Genomic DNA, 18,429 nt, shown 5'->3' with positions numbered 1-18,429 from the left:
TTACGCTTAATAAATAATTAGAACTAAATTAAAATAATAAAATAATTTTAATCCAATACTATTGTAATAACATTCTACATAATTCTTAAGTTCGATTCAAGATCACAAAACCGTGCATATACCTTGCAGTAACTAGTACATGCCTACAAGTTTTCCAGGCAGACACGCACTTACTTCGAAGTAGCAACATACGACACTGGAAAAAAAAACAATAAAAATAAAACGACAGCACTCGTCTCCTTCTCCTTCGCCTCTGCAGCAGCGGCAAATCCTACATGCCCACCAAAATCTGTATCCATATAAGAGCTCAGAAATTGCATTAAAATGGCGGCACCGGCGAGTGCCTCTTGGCAACCTCAGGAAGAGGGATTGAAGGAGATCTGTGGGTTGCTGGAGCACCAGATTTCTCATTCTTCTTCTGCTGATAAGTCCCAGATTTGGCAGCAACTTCAGCACTACTCTCAAATCCCCGATTTCAACAATTATCTTGTTTTCATTCTAACTCGCACTAAGGTACCTTGTGTTTTGATCGTTTGCTTCTCGAGAAAGGTTCAATTGGGAGTGTTTGATGGTGTTTTTGTTTGTGGATTTTGATTGGATTTCTTGCTTGCTGAGAAAAGGGGTGTTTACATGGTGAATTTTGTAATTGGAAAGTTTGGTGTTTGAAGCTTGTTCTCTGTCTGAGTAGGGTTTTACGAAGTTGTCAGGTGGTAGGTGATTGACTTAAACAAAGTGATTAGGTGATTGACTTAAAGATGTTAATTATTATGTATTCTCAACAAGATGAGCAAACATAGATTGACAAAGCATCCATTTTTTAATCACTCAAATGTTTCTTTGAAAATGAGAACAGGAAAATCATTTCCAGCTGCAATACTTCAGTGTCAGATGCTGTTTTGTAAACGGACCTGAGAATGAAATTTAAAATTTCTGATGTGAACCATCTTTTGCGCCTATTGTTCTCTGTGGAGCAGTGTTTTCATCAATTTTGAAGCTTACAGCTTTATACTATTATTCTGAGTGTGCTTAAGTACATAGAAATTGATTTTCTTGCCTTTGGAATTTGGAAGTACAGACTAAGACATGACATGAGCCAACAAATGCTATAAAAAGGACATGAAAATGCAGGTGCACATTCTGCAAAATACATGATTCCTATAATTATATATGTACACATTCATATATGTAAGAAACTCAACATGCATGATAATCAGAAGTTTGAATTAATATTGTTCAAACTGCAAAAGTACTGACCAAGTTAACCATCTGTTGATATGATTCTCTAAGTCAAGCATCACAAGTTGTACTGTCCATTCAATTTTTTTTAAATAAAAAAAAAAAACAGATCTGTTTGCAAGGTATTTCTATGATGCATCTCCCAAAAACAAAAGTCTATCAATATTCAATATATTATCCCACCAACAAAACAAAAAGTTTCCACTACAAAATATCAATTGGCAATTCGAATAACGTATTCAACTGCAGCTCATCATGTGGAGACACAAGTGTCCTTGCTTTGTCATCCCACATCTCTCTCTCTCTCTCTCTCTCTTCAAATTTTTTAAATTACTGTGACATGCCTTAGACGTGGTGTCCAAAGTATATAAGAGGACACATCTTCAAAAACAGATAAGGGAGCAAAATAGGGTTGGCAGAGCTTTCTAGCTTTGGATATTCCATGAACAAGTTAACTATAATATGATGCTGAACTTTGAATACTGATTGTTGGAACTTCTAACAGGGTAAATCCGTGGAAATTCGACAAGCTGCTGGCCTGCTGCTGAAAAACAACCTCAGAAATGCATATAAATCAATGACTATGGCTTACCAACAATTTATTAAGTCGGAGTTGTTGCCTTGTATAGGAGCAGCAGATAGGCATATAAGGTCAACAGTTGGGACCATTATAAGTGTTATTGTTCAAATAGGGGGAATTTCAGAGTGGCCTGAGCTGTTGCAGGCTCTTGTAACTTGTTTGGACAGTAATGATCTAAATCACATGGAAGGTGCCATGGATGCTCTGTCTAAGGTATGCATTACATCCAATGACTTGTAGCTTACTAGTATTAGTTTTCCAGTACATGATGATGAGTGGGCCACTTGTTGCAAGGATAGAAAAATGGCATTGATTTTGTTTGCATGCTAAAAAGAAAAGTACATGAATAGATTGTTACCATTGATTTTTATGTTAACTGTGTACTTGAATGTTGTCGTCATCATCAATATGCTTTTTGTTATTCAAATCAACTTTGCATAGTTGGTTATGGAGCTCTTGTTCTCATATATATATAATGCATGTGTATATGTATTTATGTATAAATTTATTCTATAGTGGTATGTTTAGGAGGATATGGAAGGTTTTGTTGGCCTTGTGGCGTTGATGTTACTGTTGTCGATAATATCATTTATGGAATAACAAAGCATTTTGGTGATTGTTATAGGTTAAATAATTTTTGTATTCTAATGACTTACCTGTGAATGCTTCTGGTTGTCTCAATTTCATCTCAGGTTCATCCAGGTGATCCCAATAAACTAGTTTTCAATTTCATAGAGGCCCTTTATATCTTTTCTGAAATTTCTGTGTTGTATTGTCTACCGACTACGGATACAGTTTCTGCTATCTGTTGTTGTGGTGTATTATCTACCAACCACGGATACAGTATTTACTATGTATTATCTACCAACTATAAAGGCCCTTTATATCTTTTCTGAAATTTCTAAGTTGTATTATCTACTATGGATACAGTATCTGCTCTCTGGTGTTGTGGTGGTTTTTCCAGTGTGGTTTTCACAGCTATTCCACATTGTAGAATCTATATGCTTTTCCTACTTTTTAATATTTACCACATCAGGATGATGCTACATGATGCAGATTTGTGAGGATATCCCTCAAGTTTTGGATTCGGATGTACCTGGGTTATCTGATCGCCCCATCAAGATTTTCCTCCCTCGATTTTACCATGTGAGACGAGTATTATATTTTAGTAGAGTTCATAATAAAGGTTCTGCTTGTTAGTTTTTTCTGTCTAACTAATCATGTGTATGATTTTATATTTATTTGAAATAAAAACTTTTAATTCTTTTTTTTTTTATTCTTTTTTTCCTGGGGAGGAGTATTTAACTTGGTTTTTCTATTTACAGTTTTTCCAGTCACCACACAGTTCGTTGAGAAAGCTTGCCTTGGTTTCTGTTAATCAGTACATTATGTTAATGCCTGCTGTAAGAATATACTTGATACATCCATCTGTCTATTTTTCCAGTTCCCACCCAATTTTTTATTCTGAATTTGGAGGAAATAGGTAATATTATATGTTAATTGTTTGCAGGCTTTATATGCATCTATGAATCAATATCTTCAGGGTTTGTTCATACTTGCTCCTGATCCTGCTTCAGAAGTGCGGAAATTGGTGAATACCTTCAAATCGTCTCAATATCATCATATTTAATTAGCAATTCACGCCATTAAATGTAGCCTTTTAGTCATTTGCTTTTAGTATCAATTATTTGTAATCTGACCATAAACTTGGTTTATTAATGGTGTCTTGTCTTGGTTATTTATGGTTTTTAGTTTGGCTGCATTATCATATTAGTCTCTCTCTCTCTAGCAACAGAAAAAAAAAAAAATTTGAACCTGATGCCTTACAGAGACTTTCTATGTTCATTGATAATAGCTTACGTGTAGAAGACAGAGAATTTGGAGAATTTTTGTTATATTTCTTCATACAAAAATGATTTACAAGCATTCTAATTTATATACAAAGGCTAGGACTAAATAGGAAATTAATAATAGCCAATAAATACAATGATTCCTACTTATATTCTAATTTACAGCTAATTTACACTAATTAAGAGATTCTAACACTCTCTCTCAAGTTGGTTCATGTATGTTGCATATGCCCAACTTGCAAACTAGGGTATGAAACCCCTTACAACTTAATCTCTTAGTAAACACATCAATTAACTGGTCTTTCGACCCTACGTAAGAGATACTTAAGGAACCATTGACAACTTTTTCTTTTATGAAGTGTCTGCCAATCTTTATATGCTTGGTCCGATTATGCTGAATTAGATTGTGAACTGTACTGATGGCAGCTTTGTTATCACAAAACAAGGACAAACCACTAGCTTTTAGCAATTTTAATTCCTCCATCAACTTTTGTATCCACAATGGTTCACAAATACCTTGAGTCATTGTTCTAAACTCAGCCTCTGCACTGGATTTAGCTGTCACATTTTACTTCTTGTTTTTCCAAGTAACTAGATTACCACCAACAAAAGTATTACCAGATGTCGATCTCCTATCATCAAGAGATCCAGCCCAATTTGCATTTGTAAAGGCCTTAATCTGAAGATGGCCATGCTTTGAGAAAAGAAGTTCTTTCCCAGGTGCAGATTTTAAGTATCGCAAGATGCGGAAAACAACCTCCAAATGAGGTTCACGAGGATCATGCATATACTGACTTACTAGACTCACTACATATGCTATATCTGGTCTGGTATGCGAAAGGTAAATCAGTCTGCCAATCAACTTCTGATATCTCCCTATATTCACTGATTCCCTAACTTAAGCTTGCAATTTGTGATTTGTCTCAATAGGAGATTCTGCTGGTTTACAACCTAGCATTCCTGTTTCCTCCAACAGATCTAGTATGTACTTCCTTTGAGAAATAAAGATTCCTTTATCTGATCTAGCAACCTCTATTCCAAGAAAGTACTTTATTCTTTCAAAATCTTTGATTTCAAACTCCTGTGCTAGTCGCTCCTTTAGATGAGCCATTTCTTCCCTATCATCACAGGTTACCACAATATCATCCACATAGACAATAAGCAGAGTGATTTTACCTCTATAGTGTTTTATAAACAATGTGTGATCAGCATTGCTTTGGCAGTATCCAAAGGAAACCATAGCCTTACTGAACCTGTCAAATCATGCCCTAGGTGATTGTTTTAAACCATGCAGTGCTTTCTTCAATCTGCAAGCTTTTCCTCTGGTCTTCCCATCTTCAAATTCTGGAGGAATTTCTATATACACTTCTTTTTCCAAATCACCATGTAGAAAGGCATTTTTTACATCAAACTGCTGCAAATCCCACTCAAGATTTACTGCACATGATAGTAAAATTCTGATGGTATTCATTTTAGCAACAGGAGCAAACGTTTCCTGATAATTTACCCCATACGTCTGTGTAATGCTACCAGCCTAGTCTTATACCTTTCAATTGAACCATCTGCTCTATGTTTCACAGTGAACACCCACTTGCATCCAACTGATTTTTTTTCCAATGGATCTTTGCCAGAGCTTTCATCTCCTCCACCATGGCTGCCTTCCATTTTGGATCAAGACATGTTTTTTTCCAATCTGTGGGATAGAAACAAAGGAAACAAACAATAGAAAGGCTCTATAGGATGGCGACAGAAAATCATAGGAAATGAAGTTAGAGATGAGATGTTTAGTATAGGTTCTCACACCTTTTCTGAGAGTAATAGGAATATCAAGATCATTATCAGAAGAAGGAAGAGTAAACTGAGAATTAAAATTAGACTCTTCAGAAATCAAAGAAGACTCATCACATACCTTAGGATGTTTGAAAATTGAATCCAGAGATTCCAATTGATCAATAGTCTCCTGCTCAATGGCTATATTTGTCTTGTTTCGCCGAGTATATATTCTCAAATCTGGTCTATTCAGTCTCCCTTGAGATTTAGGTGACTCTCTCTGAGTATCATTACTAGATATAGGCTTTAAACCCAGATTTTCCCTTTGAAGTTGAAAGTTGGGAGAGGACAAAAAAGAAGGGAAAGAAACCTCTTCTTCCTTCCTATGCTTCCCCTGAAGAGGTGGATGGAAATAAGATTCAGATTCCCTAAAGGTAATATCTATGCTTACAAAATATTTTCGTACAGGAGGGTGGTAACATCCATGCTTACCCCTTCTGAGTACTGGAATAACCAATAAAGACACACTCGAGGGCTCGAGGCTCTAACTTCCCCTTGTTAGGCTGATGAACAAAGTAAACACAACCAAAGACCTTTGGAGGAATAGTATATGAATTTTTACCTTGTAAAACCTCTAAAAGACTCTTAAACTCCAAAGTCCGGAGTGACATCCTGTTAATAAGATATGTAGTAGAAAGAATTGCATCCCCCCAGTAAGATTTGAGAATATTCATTGTAAACATGAGAGATTTAGCAACCTCAAGTAAACGTCTATTTTTCCTCTCGAACAGTCCATTTTGAGCACTAGTGTTAACACAATTAGTTTGATGCAAAATTTCGTGTGACTTAAAATATTCTTGAAAAATTCTTGAAAAATTCATATACTCTGTGCCATTATCAGTTCTCAGTATTTTAACATGAGTATCAAATTGGGTGCTAATCATTTTGTGAAATTGCTGAAAACATAAAAATACTTCATTTTTCTTTTTCATCAGATATACTTCATTTTGTGACACAGTTTGAGTAGGCCCTTACACATCAGAATGGATAGTTATAAAAGGAATTGAAGCCTTATTATTTATTACAGGATAAGATTGTCTAGTATGTTTGGCAAACTTACAAGCATCACATACTAACAATTCAGTTTTGCATTGCTTAAACAAAAGAGGATAAAGTTTTTCTAAAACAGTAAATGATGTCCAAGTCTCCTATGCCATTGGATAATTTCTTCCTCAGCACCCATAGACTGTCTCAACATGGCCTGATGAACACAATCATTCAATAGATACAGCCCATCTTGCAGTCTATCACTGTCAATTGTTCTCCCTGTTATCAACTCCTGAAATACACAGTGAGTGGAAAAAATTTCAATTTTGCAGTTGAGAGCTTTTGTGATAGAACTGACAGACAGAAGGTTAATAGGAAAGTTAGGCACATGTAAGACATAACTAAGACTTGTAGTAGGAGTGCATTTAGCATAACTTGTTCTAGAAACATTAGATAAGGATCCATCTACAGTGCGGGATTTTTCTTTGTCTGAACATGCAGAATAGGATATGAATTTATTTAAAGAGCCTGTCATATGTTTGTTTGCTCCAGAATCTATAACCCAAAATAAATTATTATGATTGGCAAGAAAAGCATTACCTGAGTTAACGAAGTTGAAAGAGGCAACTGTAGTGGATTATGATTCAAGTTTTGATGGGAATCGCCTCAAAGTCTGTACCTCTTCATTGGAAAACATCTCAGTGATAGCAGTATCTTCAGAAACACTTACAGCCTTAGATACATTTGCTTGTGGTCTAGTAGAGCCCATCCTTTTTCCTCCACGCCCTTTAGTTGGACGGCCATGCAGCTTTCAACATTATTCTTTGGTGTGCCGGGATCTCTCACAGTAGTCACAATGCAAGTAATCCTTATATGATGGACCATGTGATTGTTCTTGTAAGGAATTAGCAGTCAGCCCAGCCTTATCAACAGCTGTAGAATTGATCATGGCACTCCTTCTGCTCTCCTTATGCTGAATATAAGAGTATGTCTAACTTAAGGTGGGTAAAGGATCCTAACCAAACACTTAGACCCTAATCTGATCATACTCTACATTTAGCCCAACAAGAAAATCATATATATGTGCTCATTCTCAATCAATTTCTGGAACTCAACTGCATCAGCCGGACATGAAGCCTGAAAGTCCTGATAGAAATTCAACTCTTGCCATAGACCACTCAATTTTGCATAATATTGAGCAACAGTCAACTCACCTTGTTTCATTCCATGAACCTTGTTCCTAAACTCATAAATTTGTGCATCATTCCCAACTTGAGAATAAGTCTTAGAAACAACACTCCAAATGGTAGTTGCACTGTTCAATAGTAAATACCCACAAGCTATATGAGGTTGCATAGAATTGATGAGCCATGACATAACAAGAGAGTTCTCCGACTGCCAATGACTATAGATAGAACTAGTACTTTCTGGCTTTTTTCCTATCTCCAGTGATATACCCCTGCAGTCCTGTAGCCTGAATGAACAATAGACAGGATTTAGACTATGCCAAATAATTAGTTCCATCCAACTTTACAGGACTAATTTGTAAAGAGAGATTATAACCAACAAATTCAGCTTTTGTTTTAGAGGCTTCCTTCTTTCCATCAGTCATTTTTCAATTAAAGGAATAGGTACTGAGGTAGAAAGCAAGAAACTAGGCAACGGATGGTACCAAAAAAAATAAATGTGCAAACCAGGTGTGAAAACACGTTGGTCAGAGGCTTGCCGGACAGGGAAGGTCGTTGGCAAGAGTTGCATGAAGAATGATACGAGACTTCTAGGGGCATGTGAGTTCACACGCTTCACCAGACGGTAGTGGGACTTCGAGCGTAAGCCGATCGACTAGTGTCATTCCTCCTCAGGTGGGTGGTGACAGTCACCTCCCTTCCTAGAAGGACGTAGAAGCTTAACCCCCAAAAACTATCCATAACTACACTGTTCATGCTAAAAAATTTTGGCATAGCTCTGATACTATGTAGAAGACAGAGAATTTGGAGAATTTCTTTTATATTTCTTCATACAAAAATGATTTACAAGCATTCTAATTTATATACAAAGGTTAGGACTAAATAGGAACTAATAATAGCCAATAAATACAATGAATCCTAATTATATTCTAATTTACAGCCAATTTACACTAATTAAGGGATTTAGACTAATTAAGGGATTCTAACATTATGTTTCCATGATTTGTTGTGTTTTTCTAATCTGATGAATTAAAGAGATAAATTTAAGAATTAAATATTAAAATCAGGAGCCCATTATTGGTAGGCAAACTTTAAGATCTTCTTGTCAAATTGAAATGCATTAGGCTTTATTGTTGTGCTTGATGTTGTTTTGGAGAATATCTTTATCAACTGCAGAAATTTTTTGTTCCGATTTCTGAATCTTATTTTGTTTTACAAAATTAATTTTCTCATATTCATCACCATGTTTGCACTTTGTAGGATTTTGATACTGTTGAGTTTTTAAAAAGAAAGAAGAAAAGGGAGAAAATTGGAATGAACCTCAAAGGATTACACTTTTATTTACTTGTATTTGGTGTAATACATAAGAGTCTATATTTATAATGGAAGACACAAGATATATGGCATTTCTTAAATCACTCCTTAATACAAGCGCTAATTAAGCTAATCAATTACATTATTTTCTCATAAGCATATCTCATAAATTAAAGTAAAATCTCATCAATTCCAACAAATATATTGATCACTTGCAGATACTATTCTCTCTCACAAGCTTGGGTTACTCAATTGTGTCGTTTGCATTTTTGTTGAACAGGTTTGTGCAGCATTTGTTCAGTTAATTGAAGTCCGTCCATTTTTCTTAGAGGTGGGCATCTTGTTAAATTTTAGTCTCATGCATGTGCTTTCTGATTGCTTTCTAAATTACCTTTCATATATTTTCATGAACTGTTTATTTTCACTGGGTCTGTCACTCTAGTTCAATATGTTAGTCTCTAGCTTGGTGTGCTTTACATCCTGTTTGGCCATGCAATAGCCTTGGCTGAAAGCAGGTCAAGCAATTGTTAGCTGCATGGGCTTTTAATCTGCCACCCTTTTTTTTTGATGTGAGTTTTGCCCAATTTCAGCCACATTTTAGAGATGTTATTGACTATATTTTACAAGTCAACAAGGACGGTGATCATGAAGTAGCTCTTGAAGCATGTGAATTCTGGTAATACTCCAGTTTGTAAACTACATATGTTGAGCGTAATGTCCTAACATGCCATTATTGCGTTAGAGATTTGGTTGCATAGACCTGGGTACCAGGATAAGATGGGAATGGAGATTAATATTGACTTGGCTGTCTTTTGATTCTGCAGTTTTGTGTTTGTGGTTACAATATATAGGTTTTCCATTTAAAACCTTTTTGGCAATATGAAGCAGATTAATACCCTTTGCCCCCCTTCCGCTTGCCTCTGCTTCAAAGATACAACTCCCATGATTTATATAACAAAAGAAGATTTTGCACAGGAGCTGCATGATAAACTTTACTACTGGACTATTTACATGCATCACCAGTAAGATGTTTTATCCTATGAAAGAATTATTTTCACTTTATCCTCAAACAATGTAAAGTAATTTGGCTTAAAAATTGAGAACCTGTGTATAAGTGGTTTTATCATCTCATGTATTAAGTTGATAATAAATTGCATTCGTATACCAAAACAGTAGGTAATTCGAGATAGGGTAAAAACCTTAACCTATTTTCACAAATAGAAGATAATTTGAATTCATATTTTAGGTTTGGATATTATTTATCAATTAACATCTTGATGGATGATTCTTTGATTATAGATAATTAAGAGCTTTAGTGTCCAAAATAGGTTTTGCACCTACTTTTACATAGGTCATGTTCGATTTATTAGTTTGCTTAGCTTTTAATCATGTTGCATCAGATTGGAAAGTTGTTATAATGGTGACATAATACTAATGCAAAACTTAAGACAATAATTTTAACAGAGAAAGAAGCAGGATTAGTATAGTTAGGTTTTTGGTTTATATTGACGATTGTCTGTGTTGAGGTCGTGAACACAATAATTGTGTGCTTCATGCTTTCCATGAAATAAATAGAAGACATTTATATATATTTCATTAAATTTTTAAGTTGCAGAATGATAAATTTATTTTTTTTGGTCTCTGTTTGCAGCTTTATGTTTTCTTCTATTTATCGTTTCTGTTCTTCTTCCCTCTTAATGTTAGTTGTAATGGATAAATTTCAACAACTATCCTTAAACTTATACGGTTGTAACACTACAGTCCTTTGATTTTAAAATGTAACATAAAACGCCTTAAACTTTTAAATTTTGCACAGTAAAATCCCTCTTACTTTCAATTACTGATTTTCTAGTTAAAAATTGACGTGAACAGCTATCGCATGGCACTCAGTCAATATTTCTCTCTCCTCTCTTGTGCAAAGTGTAAAATTATTTTCTCTGTACGTGAAAAATTATTCTGTTTATAGAGAGGAGAATGATCCAATTTACACATGGCTTGAGAAAGAAAAGAGAAATATTAACTAATCTCCATATTAGAATTGTTCAGGTTAGTGTCTAACTGAAAAACTGGAAATTGGAGGTTAGAGGGATTTTATTGTGTAAAATTTGAAAGTTGATGGGGTTTTATGTTACATTTTTAAGTTGAGAGACTGTAATGTTATAACTATATAAGTTCAGGGACGGTTTTCAAAATTTATCCTAGTTGTAATTGGCAGGTCTGCATACTGTGATGCTCAGTTACCACCTGAGAACTTGAGAGAATTCTTGCCCCGTCTAATTCCAGTACAATTTCCCCCTTTTGACTTTCTTAATTTGATTTTTTCCATTGTTCATTTATCTTTTCAACGTCTTGTGGATTTTTTTTTTTTTAAGCATCAGTTCCCACTTTTGCAGGTTTTGTTGTCAAACATGGTTTATGCTGATGATGACGAGTCACTTGTTGATGCTGAGGTTAATATTTCTGGTTTTTGTATGATTCTAAATGGGCATTTGTTTAATTCATAAATTAATTGTTGCAGGAGGATGAGTCTCTTCCAGATCGTGATCAGGTTCAATCTTTTTTTTTTTTTTTTTATTCTTTTTCAACTCCTGGGTGCTTCAGATTCTAGTTGTTTCATCCAACTATCATTTCATTCTTGATCTGCTGAGTTCTTTTCTTATAAATTTTTGCATTACAGGATCTGAAACCACGTTTTCATGCATCACGAATTCATGGATCAGATAGCTTGGATGATGATGTAAGTTTCTGTATGTTTATTATCCTTGGGAAGTTTTATGATTCAGTAGACATGACTAAATATTGCTGTGCTATAGAAGTAAAGATTTGGTCAATTTATTGAACTTTCTCTGAATTATTATTTTGGGATAATTACAGGATGATGACATAGTTAATGTATGGAATTTAAGGAAATGCAGTGCAGCTGCTCTTGATGTTCTATCAAATGTGTTTGGAGATGAGATTCTTCCAACTCTGCTGCCTGTTGTTCAGGTGATTAAGTATTTGGTGTTAAATACAACTCAACTCAACTCAACTAAGCCTTTATCCCAAGAATTTGGGGTTGGCTAAATGGATTCTTTTTCTCCATTCTAAACGATTTTGGGTTAAATCCTCAGAAATGTGTAATACTTCTAGATCATGTACTACTCTTCTCCAAGTCAATTTAGGTCTATCCCTTCTTTTCTTTCTATCCTCTCTAACCTAATGTGCTCTTCTTGTCTAACTGGAGCCTTCGTATGTCTACGCTTCACATGACCAAACCACCTCAATCTTCCTTCTCTCAACTTATCCTCAATTGGCACCACTCCTACCTTTCTCTAATAATAAATTAACCTAATTTTGCCTTTTCTTTTAAATGTTCTTTGTGCATTAGTTAGTTGGGAAATCCCCAGAGTCCCATTTACTTATTTCATCTCCCCCCTTTTTTTACCTGTCTTTCCCTGATTATTGTCCAAAAGTAGCTGTGCATTTAACTGTTAGGGTTTGTGCATCTAAAGGGAACAATGAATGTGATCTGTATATTTACAGTGTTACGCCTTCTAACTTTGATCAAGAAATATGCCAAAGTTTTATATATATATATATATATATATATATATATATATATATATATATATATATATATATATATATATTTATTTATTTATTTATTTATTTGAAATTGGAGAATGTATAGCTCATTCCAATAAGATTGTGTTTAAGGTTTAGTTGAGTCTTTGAAACTGGAGTACATGCCAGGTTTTGTTGCTCCTCTATGCAACATTGTCAAAAATTTGATTACAGTTGGAGTTTGATGATCTTAAATTTTTTACCACAAAATCTTATTTATAATTGCAAGATCAAGAGACAAAAAAAAAAAAAGAAAGGAAAAGGAAATAAAGGATAATAACTATGGGCCTGACTGCATGTGAGTTTGGAAGAAGTCTTGAAAAATGAATAAGAGTCTTTGGTATTAAAGTCAAACTTCAAGCTGTGTTTGGTGAAGGACATGATGGGAAAAGACAAAGGATAGTAACTAATGGTTACATAAGGGTACTCCTAATGGGAATGGCTACTGGTGGCATAATCTCCATCATTCTCCTCTTCAGTTATTGCATGTATTTTCTGTTTGGTTGTGTGTCTAAAACAACTTATTATGGTGATTGGAAAGTTTTTCTATCATAGTTCTAGTGCTGATGGTTTAACCATGTTGGTGAGTAATAATGTTCTGCTAAGAATGCAGCAGGCTTTGTCCTATTGAACCTTGTAGGGGTTGACTAGAATTCTTGGGCCCAATAAAGGTTTCTTATTTGCCTCACTATTAATATGGTTATGAAAGTTTTCCTTGCAAGCTATATGCTTCTGTTTCAATCGCCTAATTTTCCCATTCTCAAATTTCTGCAGGGCAAGTTGTCTGCCACTGGTGATGAAGGCTGGAAAGACAGGGAAGCAGCTGTCTTGGCTCTTGGTGCTGTAGCTGAGGGTTGTATTAATGGTCTTTATCCTCATCTCTCTCAGGTAAACCATTTATATCTTTTCCAATTTTTTATTAGCTGAATTTAAAGCAAAAAAGCAGATGATCTTATGCCTTATTTAGAAATCTTCAATGGATAAGTTCAAAGGTAAACTTCTGTCTGCTCTTCATTTTGAATGTGAGTATTTAGTTGTAACGTTTTATTTTATATAAAGTTGCGCAAGTTAAGGTTTTATGTGTTTTTCATTTGAACGGTTGTTCCATTTAGTCGTAATAATTTGTGGCATGACTTAAACAAATGGTCACAATATCTTTCTTTTTCTATTTTCCTTTTTCTGTGGGGATAAATTTGTCCACTTCATTGGTGAAAAGAAAAAGGTTTAATATGGAATAAGATAAATAATGGAGCTTTGATGGCATTGCACTTTGATCAGAAGGTCTGGAATTTTAAATTCACCTGTTCATCATTGATGTCTTTCTTTTGGTGCCTTTTGGAGTTAGTAATCAGCTTGAATTTAAGTTTTCTTTCCCTGAATGTTCTTTTCGTTTCTTCTTTCTTTCTGCATATACTTGAGCCACATTTTTTTTGTCTTATTTCTCCCCTTTAAAAATTTATCTATAAGGAAGGCCTTCACATTATTTTTGTTGTATTTTTAGTTGTGAAAGTGGATCCTTAAATTTCTCTGACTTCTTTTTGTCCCTTGTCCTTTTTCATGGAGCCAACTTATCATTTGATTTTTTTTTTTTTTTTTTTTTGGGGGGGCTGGGTTCTTGGAGTGGGGGTATAGCATGCCACTATGTATGTTTCAGGGTGTTTTATTTCCTCGTATGTGCAATATAATAAAAGTAATTTCACATTTGTAGTTTGTACTTCAAGCTTGTGAGGAATAAAATGATAGTTTATTTTTCTTACCTTGCTGATTTTGAATTTAAATTAGACTACATGCAATTTCTATATTTATGTATATGTGCAGATCGTGGAATTTCTTATTCCCTTGTTGGATGATAAGTTTCCCCTCATACGGAGTATTTCTTGCTGGACGCTTTCTAGATTCAGCAAATACATTGTTCAGGTATGGTCAAGGTTTTTTTTTTTTTTCTTCCTCCCCTCTCCAATTAGCTGCTTCTCTGCAACAAGTGTATTAGCCTCTGTTTGATGCACCGTGAGTGTGTGTGTGTATAATAAATACATTAGTCTCTTTCTTAGGCTGACTTATTCTTCTTCAATAATAATCTGGTACTGCATTCTTTCAGTTTCACTCTCTTTGTGGACTTTGTAGTTGACATCTCTCTTTTTATCTTAGGAAAGTGGCCACAAAAAAGGATATGAACTGTTTGACAAGGTTCTTATGGGTCTTTTACGGAGAATATTAGATACTAACAAGCGGGTCCAAGAGGCTGCTTGTTCGGCTTTTGCAACACTGGAAGAGGTCTTTCCAAGAAATGAATTTTAGTTGTTTTAATTTTTCCTGGTTTCAAATGTTTATATAATTTAATGGTTCTGTTATCTTTGCAGGAGGCTGCTGAAGAGTTGGCACCACGCTTAGAGATTATTCTACAGCACCTCATGTGTGCTTTTGGAAAATATCAGGTTCCTTCCTGCCTTTAACATTAATAAGCTTCTTACAATCCTAAATTATTAGATGTCATATCTGCTGATTTCATTGTTAATTTCATAAATTACTATGTGTGCTTTTGCACATTCTGACCTCTTTCTGCAAATTTTATGTTGTATCAATTGCTTATATCTTTATTATTTGATCTAGAGACGGAATCTCAGAATTGTATATGATGCTATTGGAACTCTTGCAGATGCTGTTGGAGCAGAACTGGATCAGGTCTCAATATCTTGCATTGCTCTCTTCCTTTCTGTTCCCTTGCTCTCTCTTCTCTTCTCTTGTCAACGGGTTTGTTAATGATTTGCAGCCAACTTATCTTGAAAATCTGATGCCACCATTGATCGGAAAGTGGCAGCAGCTTTCAAATTCAGATAAAGATCTTTTTCCATTGCTTGAGTGCTTTACATCCATAGCACAGGTATTAATTAGTGTTTTATTTGGCGTAGATCATCTTGGTTTTGTCATCTTATGCATTGTTGCTAGAATCTTACGATTCTCGATTCGATTCGTACGATTCGATTTGATTCTCCATCCCAGCAATTCGAATCTATGGGGTGAATTGCAAATGTACTTGAATCTTACGATTCAATAGTGAATTGGGTGAATCAATACGAATTGACCGATTCGGTTGATTCTTTTCTAAAGGGTTGTTAGACCCTATAGCTTCAAAATTTAAGATTTCAATTCTTTTTTATTGTGAGAAGTGCACATAAAACATTCCCCTAGCTATTTTTCTTCCACCAACCATTCTTTTCCCTCTCCCTTTTCTTTCTTTTTCTTTTTTTTTTTTTTAATTTTTTTTACTCCTATAATTATGGTTATCAAATCACAACATTTTATATTAATATATTCTAACAGTTTACTTTAACCCGCTATCCTTTTTTACTATTTAATTATTTGATCAAATTTAAATGAGAGTTTCAACACATGCATAATGATAATCATTGTCTACAATTCAAGAGTTCATAATTTATAACATAAGACTATATAACATAATAAGAATATATTGTTTTATTATAAAGCATACTTCTAATTAGCTAAATAATAATTCTATATTTATCAAAATATGTTATAGTGATACCTTTTTTTTTACTTATTTTTTTATAACATATATCATTTTTAATTAGTTTTGAGAATTTTTATTGAATCTTACGATTCAATTCGACTCTTGATTCACAAAATGAAGATTTCGATTCCTGATTCTAATCTCGATTTGACAACTATGATCTAATGTCAATGTGACGTAAAGTAAGTGTATCTTCTAGTGATATTTTGGAGTGTATGGATAACAGCTTAAATAATAATGGGTTTTTGTGTCAATTGATAATCTTCCCACTAATATAAACACTCTATTCTTTGTCTGTTTTTTTAACAGGCTGGTTGGTACATCATGATAAAAGAGATCAATTTCAGAAACAACAAAATATGATTTCCCCCTCCCTTTTTCCTCCAATACTTTAATAAGCTTCCAGCATGTATTGTAATGATTATGGAGTATGTGTACTTTAAGAGAGAGAAGGCTCTATCTAATTTTAAAGCTCTGTGTTGCCAACACTGTTCAGCGTTCTGCAGCTGGGCACCATTTAGCCAATGCTAGGCATATTCCTTTTTGTTCTGATCATACTCTTCCTTTTGTTCTCTCCTTGCCACTGTGTTATAATTGTTCTTCCTTAGACCTGGAAACTTTAAGATTTTCGAATGTATTATTTTCTTTTATGAGAAAAAAAAAAAAAAATCTCTTGATGATGTTCTATATACTTTGCAAATCCAATTCTGATTTCCTTTTTTTTTTCTTTCCCTCTCAATTAATAGCCATTGAAGACACGCAACGAGAGTTCCAATAATGTTTCAAATTCAGTTTCAATATCACCATTAATCTCAAATATGATGCTCATGGAACTGCTTTTTATTTGCATTTGGATAGTGAATCCAAAATCTAAGGATTTGATCTTTATTTTTTTTAGTTCAAACTGTATAAATAATGATTTGGACTTGGAAAGGAGGAGAGTTATCATCTAAAGCTCTATACACTTTAATCTCCATTCACTAATCAACTGAGATAAAAAAGATGTTTTAAGCCTTGTTCAAGTAATTGAAACTAAAAAGACAATTGCAAATCTCTCATTTTAAATTCCTTTATGGTCACTCAAGTTATGACTTGAGATAACATTATAAGTGGAGCCTCTAAAATAACTTATAACACTAAAGTAATCATGGCTTCCAAATTAAAAAAATTGTAGGTCTAATCTTAAATGTAGTTAGTACAAATTCTTGGATTCTGTGGTTGATTCTATAAGCTACTGAATTCAATTTGACACAATACTGTGCTTAAAAGTTATTCTCTATTTTTCCTTGTTTTATACAGCTATCACTGCATGCATTTTGGTTTTTCTGTTTGTGGATGCAAGTACGAATGAATTACAATTAGCAGTTGCTACATGGAGAATAATTTCTTAATTTGTTTCAGGCACTGGGTCCAGGGTTCTCTCAATTTGCTGAGCCTGTGTTTCAGAGGTGTATAAATATCATCCAGAGCCAACTTGTGGCCAAGGTTTGATTGAATTTGATACCGTGTTCATAGTTCAGCAGGAATGATCCATTTAAGGCTAATATTACTTTTCTTTTTCCTGCTTATAAATTTAATTTTTTTTTCTTTATGCCTGCTTTTCCATTGGAATTTGCACTTTGTGTATATAACACCATATGCACTGCTAACCATTTTTATATTTTCAATTATATGCCATGTCATATTGTTATGTTATGTCCCTACTGACCATTTTGGTAGTGACAAAATAATGTGTGCTATAGTATCTCATTATTGAGATGCCTAAGCAGTATTCATTCACGTTTACTACAAGCCGATTTTTTACATGAATGTTGAACGCATAGTTTACATTGCTGAATTATGCCTTCCTTCAAATGTGTAGCAAAGACAATGAAAAGTTTGCTTGCTTCAATGGTTGCTTGGTGTCATTCTCAACAGAGTTAATAATCCAGCATAGTGTAACTGTTGATATGTCTGAAGTCTGAACTTCTGACTGGCTATATTGCATTGCCTTTGTTGCTTTTTAAAACCATTTGTTTGTGCTAATGGCAAAATCTTACTATTTAAGACATCAATTGGAACTTAATTGCAGGTTGATCCCATTTCAATTGGAGTACCATACGATAAAGAGTTTATTGTCTGCTCTCTGGATCTCCTCTCTGGGCTTGCTGAGGGTCTTGGTAGTGGGATACAGAGTTTGGTACTCCTTTTTCTCATACTTCCGTTCTGTTCTTAAATTACTTATTTTATTCTTCTAAGAACTATGAAGTGGATTTTTGCTGAACATTGCTGCTTGCTGAAAGAATTTTGCAAAGTACTTGTTTGGGTTTC

At 34.3% G+C, this 18,429-nt stretch overlaps 1 protein-coding gene across 1 annotated transcript in view; it reads left to right on the top strand.

The window, feature by feature from the left end:
• The first annotated feature begins 103 nt into the window (after positions 1-103).
• The window catches only part of LOC110666272 (transportin-1), a 35,085-nt gene continuing 16,759 nt past the window's right edge, over positions 104-18,429 (top strand). Inside the window, exons 1-20 of the mRNA XM_021826700.2 lie at positions 104-513; positions 1,742-2,029; positions 2,873-2,962; positions 3,142-3,219; positions 3,327-3,407; positions 9,265-9,315; positions 9,575-9,660; positions 11,200-11,266; positions 11,378-11,434; positions 11,503-11,532; positions 11,662-11,721; positions 11,859-11,972; positions 13,365-13,478; positions 14,409-14,507; positions 14,739-14,864; positions 14,951-15,025; positions 15,201-15,272; positions 15,361-15,471; positions 17,521-17,604; positions 18,191-18,298. Of these exons, the coding sequence (XP_021682392.2) occupies positions 325-513; positions 1,742-2,029; positions 2,873-2,962; positions 3,142-3,219; positions 3,327-3,407; positions 9,265-9,315; positions 9,575-9,660; positions 11,200-11,266; positions 11,378-11,434; positions 11,503-11,532; positions 11,662-11,721; positions 11,859-11,972; positions 13,365-13,478; positions 14,409-14,507; positions 14,739-14,864; positions 14,951-15,025; positions 15,201-15,272; positions 15,361-15,471; positions 17,521-17,604; positions 18,191-18,298 (1,980 nt within the window). The 5' untranslated portion in view covers positions 104-324. The remainder of the gene's footprint in view (positions 514-1,741; positions 2,030-2,872; positions 2,963-3,141; positions 3,220-3,326; positions 3,408-9,264; positions 9,316-9,574; positions 9,661-11,199; positions 11,267-11,377; positions 11,435-11,502; positions 11,533-11,661; positions 11,722-11,858; positions 11,973-13,364; positions 13,479-14,408; positions 14,508-14,738; positions 14,865-14,950; positions 15,026-15,200; positions 15,273-15,360; positions 15,472-17,520; positions 17,605-18,190; positions 18,299-18,429) is intronic.

The sequence above is a fragment of the Hevea brasiliensis genome, chromosome 6, assembly GCF_030052815.1.
Source record: "Hevea brasiliensis isolate MT/VB/25A 57/8 chromosome 6, ASM3005281v1, whole genome shotgun sequence".
Lineage (NCBI taxonomy): Eukaryota > Viridiplantae > Streptophyta > Magnoliopsida > Malpighiales > Euphorbiaceae > Hevea > Hevea brasiliensis.
The sequence above is the reverse complement of the archived record's forward strand: the minus strand, read 5'-3'. Positions and strand labels throughout refer to the sequence as shown.